The 13,383-nt window shown below is 38.4% G+C and overlaps 1 protein-coding gene across 1 annotated transcript; it reads right to left on the bottom strand.

The window, feature by feature from the left end:
* Positions 1–911: 911 nt before the first annotated feature.
* Positions 912–12,825, bottom strand: gsg1 (germ cell associated 1). Its single transcript, XM_002932163.5, has 6 exons — positions 12,615–12,825; positions 7,116–7,428; positions 4,168–4,215; positions 2,707–2,859; positions 1,866–1,977; positions 912–1,657 (listed from the first exon to the last, which is right to left on the bottom strand). Exons 1-6 carry the CDS (start codon positions 12,735–12,737, stop codon positions 1,366–1,368), a joined length of 1,041 nt encoding a protein of 346 aa, XP_002932209.2. The 5' UTR covers positions 12,738–12,825; the 3' UTR covers positions 912–1,365.
* Between the last annotated feature and the right edge of the window lie 558 nt (positions 12,826–13,383).

Here is a 13,383-nt window from a genome sequence, read left to right as displayed (position 1 = left end):
TCAAAAATATATACAGATATATACAAAAATCCAGGTGCTAGGGTTTCAAAAATCCCCCATCAGAGGATTATATATATACCATCAAACCCTCAAATAAACCTTGCACACCAAAAAAAAATCTTTCAAGGGAGCTCTCTTGACAAAGGCGCTTGAGCCGAAACGTTGGGGTATTCTCTCATCCAGAGTATCTGCCTTCATATTATTTTTCAGTTTTTTCACTGGGTGATATGTATTGATTTGTTTATTGATAGATATTATGTTTTTTTGAAATGCAATATTAAATGCAATATTGTTGCTGCATAATGACTTAATAAATAAAAATGTCCTTTTTGCTATAGCACGTCCCTGAAAATGATTTTTTTCTGGTGTGCAGGGTTTATTTGAGCATTTGTCAACAAAGTTTCCCACATAATCGTTGGCAACAAGGTGGGTGACCATATCTGAACCCCAAGCTTGCAACAAAACATTTGGATATAATTGACAATAAATGTAAAATGTTTTAAACATTTCCTTGCTTTCCATATTACCAAAATATTGGAGTTTTTTTTTAACTACATATAGGGGCAGATTTACCAAAACACGAATTCAAATCCCGAATGGGAAAAATTCGGATTGGAAACGAAAATATTGCGACTTTTTTGTTGCCGTTGCCATGTTTCGTATTTTTCGCGACTTTTTCGTCGCCGTTGCGACTTTTTCATATTGAACGATCAGAAACGGCAGGAAAACCTTTCCGACTTTGCATGATTTTAGAAGCCTCCCATAGGAATAAATGGCACTCTGCAGCTCCAACCTGGCCCAAGGAAAGTCACGATACCGAAGCTTGAATGAATCCAAAATTTTCGTACTCGGCACAACAATACGATTTTTTCGTGACGGCGACAAAAAAGTGCACAATTCGATACCGATCATTACGAAAAAAATGCATTCGGACGCATTCAGAGCGTTCGTGGATTAGTAAATGTGCCCCATAGTGTGGCTTTTCCACAGCATAGGCATTCTGGTTCCAAAAAAGTTCAACAGTCAAAACCTACCAATTAACCGTTTAATCTTCATCTAGAAATGCAGATAATCTTTCAACAAAGTAATAAAATCATTCCAATACCTATATTGTGGCCGAGCCAGGAGAGTCCTAGCAAAGCAATGGCATCCTCATTGGCAGAATACGAAGTATGAAAAATCAAAGCAGTAAACAAAGCATTTCATATAAAGTATAATTAAAAACTAAAATATGTTCTAACTAATTTGTATGCTGTAACTTTTCATCCATCATAGCTATAAAGTCCCTTCAGTACAGCCCTGCCCCAGTTCCCAATGTAAAATAAAAAGCTCCTACAAATATAGGTTCATAGGACAAAAGTGAATCTAGCAGTGTTCATCCTCTAAAGATTCTTCTACATCCTCCAGATCTATTGAATGGTCTCTAAGTAGGACCTTCTTCTGAAGCTCTGAGTAAAAGTCCACACTCTCTGACAGGGAGTTGATTGGCTTATCTACATAGAAACTCATTTGCTTGTGATTCAGAAAGCAGGTGTGTTCTTTCAAGTTGTGCTCAAAAGCTTTATGATTTCTACGAAATTCAAGAAGGGTCTTGGTGTATGTGTTCAGCGTGGTAACAGCAGAAGCCATGCAACAGGTAAAAGATGCCCAGGCAGTGCTGAAAAACAAAAGAGGCCCTTTACATTGTGCTGCACACACTGCTTATTTGTTATATAGAATACTGTTGGTAGAGACCACTTAAAAAACCTTAAGTGGATCTTGTATATATATCACACATCTTAATTAAGTTATTTTCTTTGAAAACTCTATTTAAATATACCAGATGAGCTTGCTGTACTTTCCCATAAAGAAATAAATAAACCTACTAAAAAGCCCATCCATAATCCCAAGAATGGGGTCTCCAATCCTCTGGCCCAAGACTGACTGTGGCTTGGAATACCTGGGTGTACATCATGTGAGCCACCATCCCAAGGAGACCTGTGGGCAACAGTAGACTGATCAGTGACAAATGGGCAGTAATATGAGCAGAACTTTTTATACACAGTAATTGCTACACATAGTCATCTCATGACTTGCAGAGACATGAGCTGAACTTCAAGGCTACAAGAGCTGGTAAATACCAAAGTGAAAAGCCAACTGAAAAGTGTCTTTTTTAAAGCAACTTTTTTATCAGATCACAAAAAAATTCATGAAATAAAGAAATCCCTACAAAGCCGTAAATGAATGAATAATGGCTGTTTAGAAATAATGCTTCTGACCTGTAGCCAACCATCCCTTATAAGCCTCATCCCTTTGCACAGACAAATTATATAATCACGTGGCCCATTAGTCCCAGAGAGGAGTCTCCATTTGGTCTTGCACATGAGCTCCTTGATCTCAGACATCAGGCAGGAATGAATAGGATGTTTGTAAGAGGAGATTAATGGAGAGTGAGATAATCTCTGATTCTGAACAGTCAGTAGAAATATTTGCATGTCTCTAGCAGAATGTACCAAGCCTAGGACATAATGTCCAGTTAAGTACACCTTTTGAAAAATTGCAGTCTATTCATGAAAGCCAGTTTTCCAAGTGATGTATTGCACAATTTCTCTTTTTGATATATTGGCTGTGCCTGTTATCTTCTATTCAGAAAAGTCCTGCTATAAAGGGAATAATGGTATATAAATGTATACATGATTATAAAAGAGATTGCTTAATAATATTTACCTGAAAGTACAGAGGACACTGCAGCAAAGGCATTCAGCTTCATGCCGCACACAGGGTTCCCAGTGTAAAATATCTCCAGTAGTAAGAGCCCGAAGCTAATCACCAACAGAACGATGTACACTAATTCTGAGCCCAATGAAAGCCACAGGATCCCTGGAATGTCAGTCACAATAACAAAAATGTATATTCATTATTACAATTAAAGCATGAAACACAAACTTAAAGGGCATGCTTTAAAAAGTAACCAATTTTCTGTTCAATTTTAAGCTTTATGATCCTTCTGCATCTTTTTGATCTTTCTGATTTTTCTTGCATACTTCATAAAATATTGAATACAAAAAACTGCAACTAATAAATGTCACCAGTGAACCTCCCAACCCTCTCAGATCTGTCCCCAATGCTCCGTGCTGTATATATATATATAATGGTATATAACCATTAATGAGGCTTTCTTCACCACAGCGCACAGATAATATAAGTGGCCCCTGTGCCCTCAGGCCAATGCTAGTGAGATAGGGTGCTATGATATGGTTCAATAAATATGTGATACATGGAATCAGATTATGGCTGTAGAAATGCCTGGGTAAGGATCATTGGGCATCTGCAGTATGCATGTATGGCAGTATAGATATACACTGTGCACAAATGCAGAAAAGATCTATGGGTAGAAGGGTAAACTGGACCACAGACAAGGCTTGCAGATAGAAATATGCAATATAAGCAACCTGTAGGCAACATACATTGGAACGACACAGGAACATGGGTCACAAATGTTTAATTCAATTAACTGTGTGGCAGCTCTGGGCTTCTATGCAATGCATAATGGCACTTTACACTAATGCAGGGGTCCAAACCTTTCCTATTCGTGAGCCACAGTCAAATATAAATAGGCTTGGAGAGAAACACAAGCACCATAAAAGTTCATGGAGGTGCCAAATAAGGGCTAAGATTGGCTATTAGGCAGCCTCTATGCACACTATCAGCTTACAGGGGATTTATTTGATAGTAAATCTTGTTTTTATCCACTGAGAGCACATGCAAGGGGTTGGGGAGCAACATGTTGCCCCCGAACCACAGGTTGGGGATCACTGCCCTAATGCCAGTGGGAAGGGAACTCTGGATATTTTATCACCAGAACTGGAAAAGATTAAGTGCGAGCGATAAAACATCCCATGCACCTGTGTTCTAAAGAGTACACTTGCAAAAAAATGTCCTTGGTAAAACTACAATGATATAGCATTACAGTATGTGATAACTGGTAGGCATTTGTCCAACTTACATTTCTAGTCAGCTGTGTAACATCCTACTGACAAACAAAAGCACCCTACTGACAAACAAAGGGCAGGCAACTTTTGCTGGTTATTTTTCCTAGAACTGGCACTCCTTGAGAATGCCCTTTAACGCCTACAGTGAATTCACTGTGCACTCTTCCCCTTATGGGTAGTAAAGCTTTGTCTGTACCTCTCTCAGCAGGTGGGGTTAATTCCAGGAAACTCCTACACTTTTCATCTGAAATGAAGAAAAATGAAAGTAACATTTGTAACTATATTTGTAGAGCAAATGTAAGAACGACCCTATTGGTAATGTAGTAACAGTAAAGAAGGCAATTGCCTTTATTTTACACAGATTTCAACTTCATATGCATAACAAACATAGCCAAAGGATAAGGATAAGGAAGTATGGCAAATCCACTGGGTAAATCAGATATTCGCTATCCCTCCATTATCTGTATCCCATAAGGCTTGACACCATGTTGCAGCACCAAGTAGAGACAGCTCTGTGGTTTGTGTGCAGCCTCCTCCTAATTCTCAGCCAGGAAGGCAAATCATTTCGAGAGGCTTTTTATATATTTTAATGATACATTTTATTGCACATTCTGCTGGTTGTAAGTGGGAATTATTTCCTTCTTCACAGCAAGCTATAGGAATCTTACATACATACCATATAGTCTGCTAAGGAGATTTGTACTATGGGTTATGTCTGTATTGTGAATGGCAGATACATTTTATTATATATTTGTGAATAAAAGAATGTATCATTATATTATGTGCTCTTTCTAGAGGGCTTTTAAAAACTTGTTAATCTCTATCTTTGGGATATCTTTTATTCAGTGTAGGGGTTCTATCAGGAAGGGAAAATACACAGTGATCACTTCATGGCAAAAGAGGCGCTAAGGGATCTCCACTACACAGGAACACAGAGCCCATTCTATCCAATAGTGACAGCACCCACTGCACCACACTGAACTGCCGAACACACGTGAGACGCAACATACAGTAGTCAATCTGCGTTCAGTAGTTTATTACAGTGCAGACAAGTACATACTATATGGTAGAATAGGGTCTTTTAATTAAGCTTTGCATTTGGTGGAACACATTACAACAACACCATGCAGGATTTCACAAAGAAACACCCATGTGTAAGAGCCCTAAGACAAATATGCCACTATATTGGAGAAAAATGTTCCTTTATGTCAGAAAATCAATAAATGACAAATTCACACAAGTCTTTTTTTTTATTTACGCCACCATGATGTTTTTCAAGTTGGAGTAAAGCAATTTCACCAATTTAACTTTTTATTTCCGAATCTGATGTTATTTACCAGCAAAACGTTAGATTATTTTTAGCAGACGTAAGGTATGGTGATCCACCAATTACAGAATGATCCCTTATCCAGAAAACCCAGATCCCAAACATTCTGGATAATAGATCCCATACCTTTACCAACTTCAAATTATAGTAAATTGTACTCCAGAAATGTCTGAATTTATTTAGTATTTTAATTCCATTAAAGTGGTTTTTGGAAATAACATTTAACACTGAAGTGAACAAAATAGTATTCACACAATGAAATACACCTTTTGTGAATCTCCAATTTCAGTTTAACAGCAAGATAACTGGCATAGCACAAGCAGACAGGATTGTCACTAGTGAAATAGAAAACAAATTTTGCTGGATGCATTCTCATCATTAATGCTTATACTCTAAGCTCTTGATAATAAATAGATTTAAGGTGGCCATACATGTTACAATAACGATCTTTCCTGCAACCACTAGTCGTAGGAAAGATTGTTCGTCTACTCCACTAATATTAAGAGCTGAATCGTCAGATATGCAGGTGGAAACAATAGAATTTTAACTCTGTCTGTCAACTCATGGTTAACGTACAGCAGATATTGGCGCACAATCAAAATTTTCAGACCTGCCCAATTGACGAGACAGCCAATATCCAAGGCTTTTGCCAATATTGGTCGCCTCGTCAACCCACCATATATCTTTTTTTTAACTCATATTGTTTATTGAGTAATTGCAACATACAAAGGAAAGAAAAGTTATTACATAAGTAACAAAAGAAGGATGAAGAGCATATATTTATAGATATATACTTATGGAAGGTTTTAATTTTACACACTATGACTAAATCTGGACGGTGTGTTATTTGAAGCAGATGTGTTGTGGGAGTTGGAGGGCTTTTATAGATTGTTACTTGGTCATTATGCCAGAGATCCCAAATTAAGGCCAATTTGTTTTTGTGGTTGGGGTTGGTGTTTGTAATTTTCTCCATTGTAGCTCTGAAGTTACTGTAACTTGTTGAATTAAATGTTGTATGTTGGGGGTGGAAGGTTGTTTCCACAGTTTCGCAATGAGGGAGAGCGCTGTGATAGAGATATGGAATAGAAGCTTTTTATTTGAAGGTGGTGTGCCCAGCGGGTATAGTTGCAGTAATGCTATTTGAGGTTGTAAAGGTAGATTCCATCCCAGTTTATGTTTAATTAAGTTGAAGACCTCTGTCCAGAAAGGTTTAACTGAAGGGCATTGCCAGCACATGTGTTCCTTGTTGTCCGCATTGTCTCCAACATAGCTTTGAGTATTGTGGGTTGATTTGGCTTATCCCACCATATATCTTGATAATATTGATGCCTTTATGGGCACCTTTATTTGGACATGCTAATACCTAACTATGGGGAAAAACAATAACAATAAGAATACAATGCAATGTAATAGGTACTGCTCTATCTTAAATGATCAATAGACATGGTTGATATAAATACAGCTAATGCTCTTATTGGCTAGACACTCCTGTATGCTCCTAATGCTTTCCGGAACACAAACATAAAAAACTTTTATATTAAAACAACATAGAGTAGAGGCTTTTAAATAGATGAAAGGGAAATTGCACAGGGTAAGGTTTTGGCTATTTTATGTAACTTAGAGTCCATATAAGAGGCAGTGATTTTCATTGTGAAAGGGCTTGAGTACTTCTGCCCAGACACAGTAAATGTGAAATAATGTAGATAATATTGAGCTTTTCAGGCTTTCAATATTCTTAAGATACCTGCTATATTTATTAATAATATGACATATGAATATATTTTGCATTATAGCGATCAGAATTTTGGCTTGCTCACCTGTACCCAGAATGTTCTCTTCACAGGAATGCCAGATTCCCGTATGAAAGTAGCGGAAAGCAAATCTGTCATCCCCAGTCTCCCAGCTGTACTGCACCTCATTCTGCCCAGAGGCATTAGTGCTTTCCACAGGTACAGGAACCACAATGCACTTGGTTACTTTTCCCTTGCCACAAAGAGGCTTTGGGACCTTCTGGGTGCCTACACACCAGTAGCTGCTCAGAAGGGCAGTGATGGAAAGTGCAAGGGCTAAGAGGTTTAGGCACACAGCCAAAATAGCTCGGCGCCACTGGACAACCTCTGCCAGCTCCATCTACAACAAAACAAAAAAGAACACAGTATAACCGATCAGGAAGACAATACTGTATAAACACGAATATTTGGTCTGAACCATGGAAGCTATTCATTTTTATCATAAATCAGTTTTCACTCTTCCACCCTTTCCCATTTCCAGAACCAAAAGTTCATTAAAAAAGAACAAAGCTATTAATAATTGGATCTGTTTGAGTTCCTAAAAGAAATACTACCCCAGCAGCAAGTCTACAACAGATGAAGCCCACAGTAAAATAAGATAGGTAACTCTTCAATCAATTGCTTCAAATATCAGTACTCCCAATAATAGAATAATATCCAGTCATTGATACATTTACCTTTTTCTTGGGTGAGAAATTGGTTATATTATTGTTATTACATTTTATAAAGCACTTACATACCACAGAGCTTTTAAACAGCCCCATGTCACGAGTGAGATTGTGATCCAGTCTTTTTTTTTCGGCTTCAATTTCTCTTCACAATAAATGATAAAATGAAGGTCTCAAAAAGGCCTGGAGTGGATTATTAGGTCCCTTACGACATGGGGTTGGTTGACAACTCTGATACTATGATGTGAAAAAGTATTGATCCCTTCCTGATTTCCCTTATTATTTTACATTTGAGAGAAAGAGAGAAGCTGCAAACAGTAAGCGCTTTGTTAGCCTGAGAGTAGTGGTACAACTACTGGAGCACTAAAATGACATCCCTTAGGGCTCATCCATAGTGCTGGATAAAAAAATCTGGCAGAAGACAGAAAGGGCAATGTTGCTAGTCCCTATATGTAATGTCTGCCATAAGGTTCATTTTCTCCCTAGATTACATGATCTGTATAGTCTTCTATGGAAATGCCCATGGGCTGACCACTTCCCAAGCTGACAAACACAGGCTGCACTGCAAAGATGAAGACGAACAACTATAATTTGTGCTCCATTAACAGCACACAGCATTTTGTACCCATTTTTTAAACAGTGCAAAGTATCCCATATTTTAGTAGATAAGGTCTTATGTGTTTAACTGGAGGATTCTTTCTTCTAAAAAGGCTGTTTGCCTTTATATCAAATTTAATAAGATGGATGGAGCGATATTCTGAGATAATTTTAACTTGGTATTTATTTTTTATTATGTGTTTCTTTTATTATTTTTTTGTTTAGAGGCTCTCCAGTTTGAAATTTTAGAATACATCTTGTAGTCAGGGTGAAAATTACCCTAGCAACCAAGCAGTAGTATGAGTAAGAAAATTAAGGCCTAAATAGAAGGATAAGTAATAAAATATACATCTAAAAATTAGATTGTAGCCTCACGGAGCTATTTTTCTTGGCTTCCAGGGTCAGTGACCTCCATTTTTAAAATCTGGAAAGAGGTGAAAGAGGAAAGGAAATAATTAAAAATATAACAACTACAAAGAATAAAAAATGAAGACCAACTGAAGAATTGCTAAAAATAAAAATTGCTCATTCTATGACTAAAAGTTCATAATGATATAAGCAATTTGTGGGCGCAGCTTGGGTACTGATGAATATATAAAAGGGCTAGGCTCCACAGCAGGGGGCATCTTAACTGCAAGTAGCAAAGGAAATAGGATAAAAATGAATGAGGAGTTGCACTTCTGGGGTTTACTCTCTGCTAAAGATTAGAACAGGGAGGATGGAGTAAATGATGGTTTATAAATAGACAAGTAAAGCAAATAAGAGATAAATAGAGTAGCAAATCAACCCATATATAGGAATAGGGGGTGAGAGGGATTATGATGGCTGTCAAATAACAGAAGGAAAACCAAAGCCATTATTGGGGTAGGCAGTAGCAGGAATTCCTATTAATGTTCTCATAATTTCTTCCCTATTTCTACCTGCCTCCTATCTGTTTCACAGCAGCCTTAAAAGTCATAGTTAGGAGAAGCAAGAAACACTGCAGTTTCTTCACTGACACGATTGGATAATTTAATTACCATTATAACCATATTGCTTGTCTCAGCAGAATTACATTTTCATTTTTTACAGGGTTTTTTACATGCTTTATCTACTCTGAGTAGAGCTATTTTTATTGTCTTTCAAACATTTTATAGATTCAGCTCTGCCAAGACAGCAACAGGGCAGTTCCAATTTATTTGTACATTCCTATAGCATCACTAATTAGACAAGGAAAGTCAGTTGTTGATTCATTGTTTAAGGTTACTATGGCTTTGTTATGAAATAAAAAAAAAATTACAAGTCTGTCTGCCCCATAGCCTAACCCAGATGGGTTACAAGCCAACAAAATTCACAGCAATTAATACTGTAGTAATAGAAACAATGGAAGAACACTGGTTCTGTGGTTTTTTTTTGGTTTTTTTAAATAATATTTATGAAATATAACTGCCCCAGCGGGTAAAATGAACAAATGAACATAAGGAACACATATCAGTACATATACAATTTGTGTAAGACTGAACCACTAAACACTTAGAAAGGTTCTCTACCCAACTTGCTCTAGGAACATCCTTGCTGGCATTGCACCCGTATATCTAATCCCCCAAACCTTACCCCCTTTTATTCATCACCACCCTACTGGCTAACCCACAAGGGAAAGTCCACTGTACTGTGCATGTGCCCAGCCCAGGGTGGTGCAAGGGATACCTGGCAAAAAAAACATAGCACCACAGAGCTCAGCAACAAAGTACCCTGGGTTGGTGTGTTTTATGGAAGAAAGCATCCCAGGGCTGGAGGATAGTAATTTGGTACACTGGAGTGAACTACAAATTAAGTGGGGGGGGGGGGGGGGGGCATGGCATATATCTCTTTTGATTGCCTACCCCGAGTTCACCACCAATCCCTTACGATTCTCCCCGACCCTCTTATCTCGGCTCCCTCTACTCCTCTCCTGCTGCCCTGTACACGTGCTACAGAACAAGAAAGGGGGCGAGAGGTGACGAGCCAAGGGTCTTACATTGAGGCCATTTGCTGTTTGGTCTGACACTGCCCCCCAATGTTTTATCAGATAATACACAACCTTTAGAAAGATGACTGTATTTATGTTGTGAGTACAAACAAACTAAAACTGTAACAAAAAATATAATGCTTAAGGGAACTCCACCCAAGTAATAAACCAAAATTAAATGTTGCATAATAAAAGACAAAGTAATTCCAAGAAACTTTCCAATAAACATTAATTTTCTTTGATTTTAATTTTGGAAATGTAATTAGAATTAAATCATATATTGTCTATCAATTACTGTTACCTCCTCTGCCTGTCCTGTCTGCAGGACAAGCAATAGACATTCCAGCTCTGCCCAAGATTCTATTTCCCAAAATGCCTTGCCTGCTGAGAATTACAGACTAATTACAAATCTCAGCCCCTATGACTGCCCTCATTTGAAGTATTTACTGTGGGTACTGCTATGGGTACTGCATTTAAAAAAGGGGAGTGTATTTATAAAGATGACAAAACCTATTTATTTAAGAGGTGATTGCAAGCCATAAACCTAGGAAACGCCTTCTGAAAATGCTACACATTAGATATAGACCTACACACTGCAGTAAGGCCTCCAGGAAGAAAAGACAAAGAGGATAGAGAGGAAGTAGTCAAAAGCCCCCAAGAAGACAGGGCTAATGTCACACTTCAACCTTTCTCCACTGGTGGAGAAAACACCAATTCCACCCAAAATAACCCTTGTAGGCAGTGACATCAATATATTCCTGTCACAGCACACACAGCAAAGTTATACGTATACATACTTGTCTCTTATCCCAGATTCTAATAAAACAGTGCCCTCCAGTGGCATCTAGCAGACATGCTACTCAACGAAAAATGGAAAACAAGCGATCCAGTAAAGGTCTTTAAACCATGTTTCAGATTAACAAACATGATATGCAACATATTTGTTTTTTTAGCTATAACATTATTCTCTGTAAGAAGAATGTAAAAATCACCCCTACCATAAGGAAGCATATCTATGCCTTGGGGGAAGAATGAGATGTCTTTGGCCCAGGGGTAGTGATTGTAGTCCCTGTTCCCTAATATACAAAAGGGAGGGAGTACATGGTTTTGTCTCTTTGTACTCCATTAGGTGCCGGGGGTGGATGTCTTGGGGTGCCCAAGGAAATAGGCTCAGTGAGAAATTAAGCCTGTAGGCGAACAAAGCCTTAGTAAAGTTGGGTACAAGGGACCCAGTAAATAAGGTAAAGCTAGTGGCAGGTGGCTCCTGTTATAGAACAATCTAGAAGTTGAAAGGTAGACAGTGTGAGCTAGTAAGAGCAGTTTTGTGCTTCACCGAGGAGGCTTAATGCAGGGTAGTTTTCTAGGTGAAACCAAGCTGTAGGGAAGTGGGTAGGACTGGTGTGGGTAATACCCATTATGAACATGGTTTTTACAGTAATATGATAATATGCCTTAAACTTTGGCTTTTTGTTGAATCTACTGTTATAGATTAAGAACCAAAGCCATGCAAGTCTTTTTGTCTGTGAATGTGCTGAGAGCTCTAATTTATAATTTAGCTTGAACTCTTGTGTGAGGGCCCAGCTAAGAGGATACATCACAGCGTAACAGTGTTTTGCCCAGGAGAGGAGTTGGAATGGGGCATTGGCAACAAAAAAGGGTCACACAGCTATTAAGTAAAACATGAGATATCACTTCCAAAACCAGTTTTATCAAACTTTTCTACATTTTAACTAAAATATTTATATATTTGGCATGTGGCCTATGCCAAATAGGTGATAGAACAGCAGATAACTTGTGTGCCATTCACATAAAAGCAGTAACATATGAGCAGGAGTATGCAAGGATGTAAATTAAAGCCCACAGGCCCTACACCACAGGGTTGCCCCCAGGTCCCATCTGGTCAGTCAAAAATGTGAATGCTCCTCTGCTGATTGTAGCGGCAATATTACTGATCAAACTCATAGCCAGAACATAATCCAATTGCCTCTTGAAAGTGGGGAGGGCCCTGCAGTTGCTCTGAAGAGGGGTCCCCAGAACTGTAGTTACCAACTGGGAGCAGGGATGTCAGGTTATATATGACTGAAGCTGTCTATAGCTGAGGTCAGGGAGAACAGAACAGGAAAAACCTGCATGCATCAATAATCCGCGCCAAGAGTTGAAAAGGGCACCTTACCAATGGCTGGGATGTTAGTCCTGCTACATTAGGTATCCCTTGCCTGTGTTTGTGAAGATAACCTACGCTAAGATTCACCAAGATGATAAAGGGAAACTTACAGAGGCTGTCTTCTGCAAAAACCGTGCTGTGGCCACTTTAGAAGCGAGATGCATGATGCAAAGAAGATACGTCCGACAATGCTTGTGGCTTTCCAAAGCAGTGCTGCTAGAAACTGTGTACATACAACAACATCTTATAATACCTTCATAGTACCAGCCTAATCCCACAGATCAGAGACCAATGCAAGTCACTGCTGGCAAATCATTAACATCTGCTGCACAGTAATGGAGGTTCCTAATCCACAAAATAATCAAGTCCCAGCTGCTAGTACCTAAACCCTTGTAAGGATTGGTTCCGCACATATATTGCTATCTGTGCTACTAATCATTCTGATTTTGTACTTAACTCTTTCATCTCAAGAGGGTTTGACCCTTCTCCAAACACCTGCTGTATATACAGTACATCGCACTGGTGTTCCCATACTCTGCATTATATGGTTATGCAAAATGTCCTTTGGTTATAAAAAGTGAAATATTGTTTTATGGTTTTTTTTACCATAGTAATAAGCAAAGGAAAAGCAGAGAATTAGCATAGGTGTGTGGGATAATGCAATTGCTTTAAGGACTTTCATGTTGGTGGAGTGTTAGCCATAACTCTAGGTCTAATGGCAGCCATAAATATCAAGATATCAACTGGTAGATGCGCACAAGATCAATTGTATGCTATATAGAATGGTTAGCAAGGTATCAGTTGAAGAACCAATTGCCATAAAACGATATAACCTCTCTACCATTTGGTACTATCTTGCTTAAATTGTTTTATCCTATA

Source organism: Xenopus tropicalis, chromosome 4, assembly GCF_000004195.4.
Source record: "Xenopus tropicalis strain Nigerian chromosome 4, UCB_Xtro_10.0, whole genome shotgun sequence".
Classification (NCBI taxonomy): Eukaryota; Metazoa; Chordata; class Amphibia; order Anura; family Pipidae; genus Xenopus; species Xenopus tropicalis.
The sequence above is the reverse complement of the archived record's forward strand: the minus strand, read 5'-3'. Positions and strand labels throughout refer to the sequence as shown.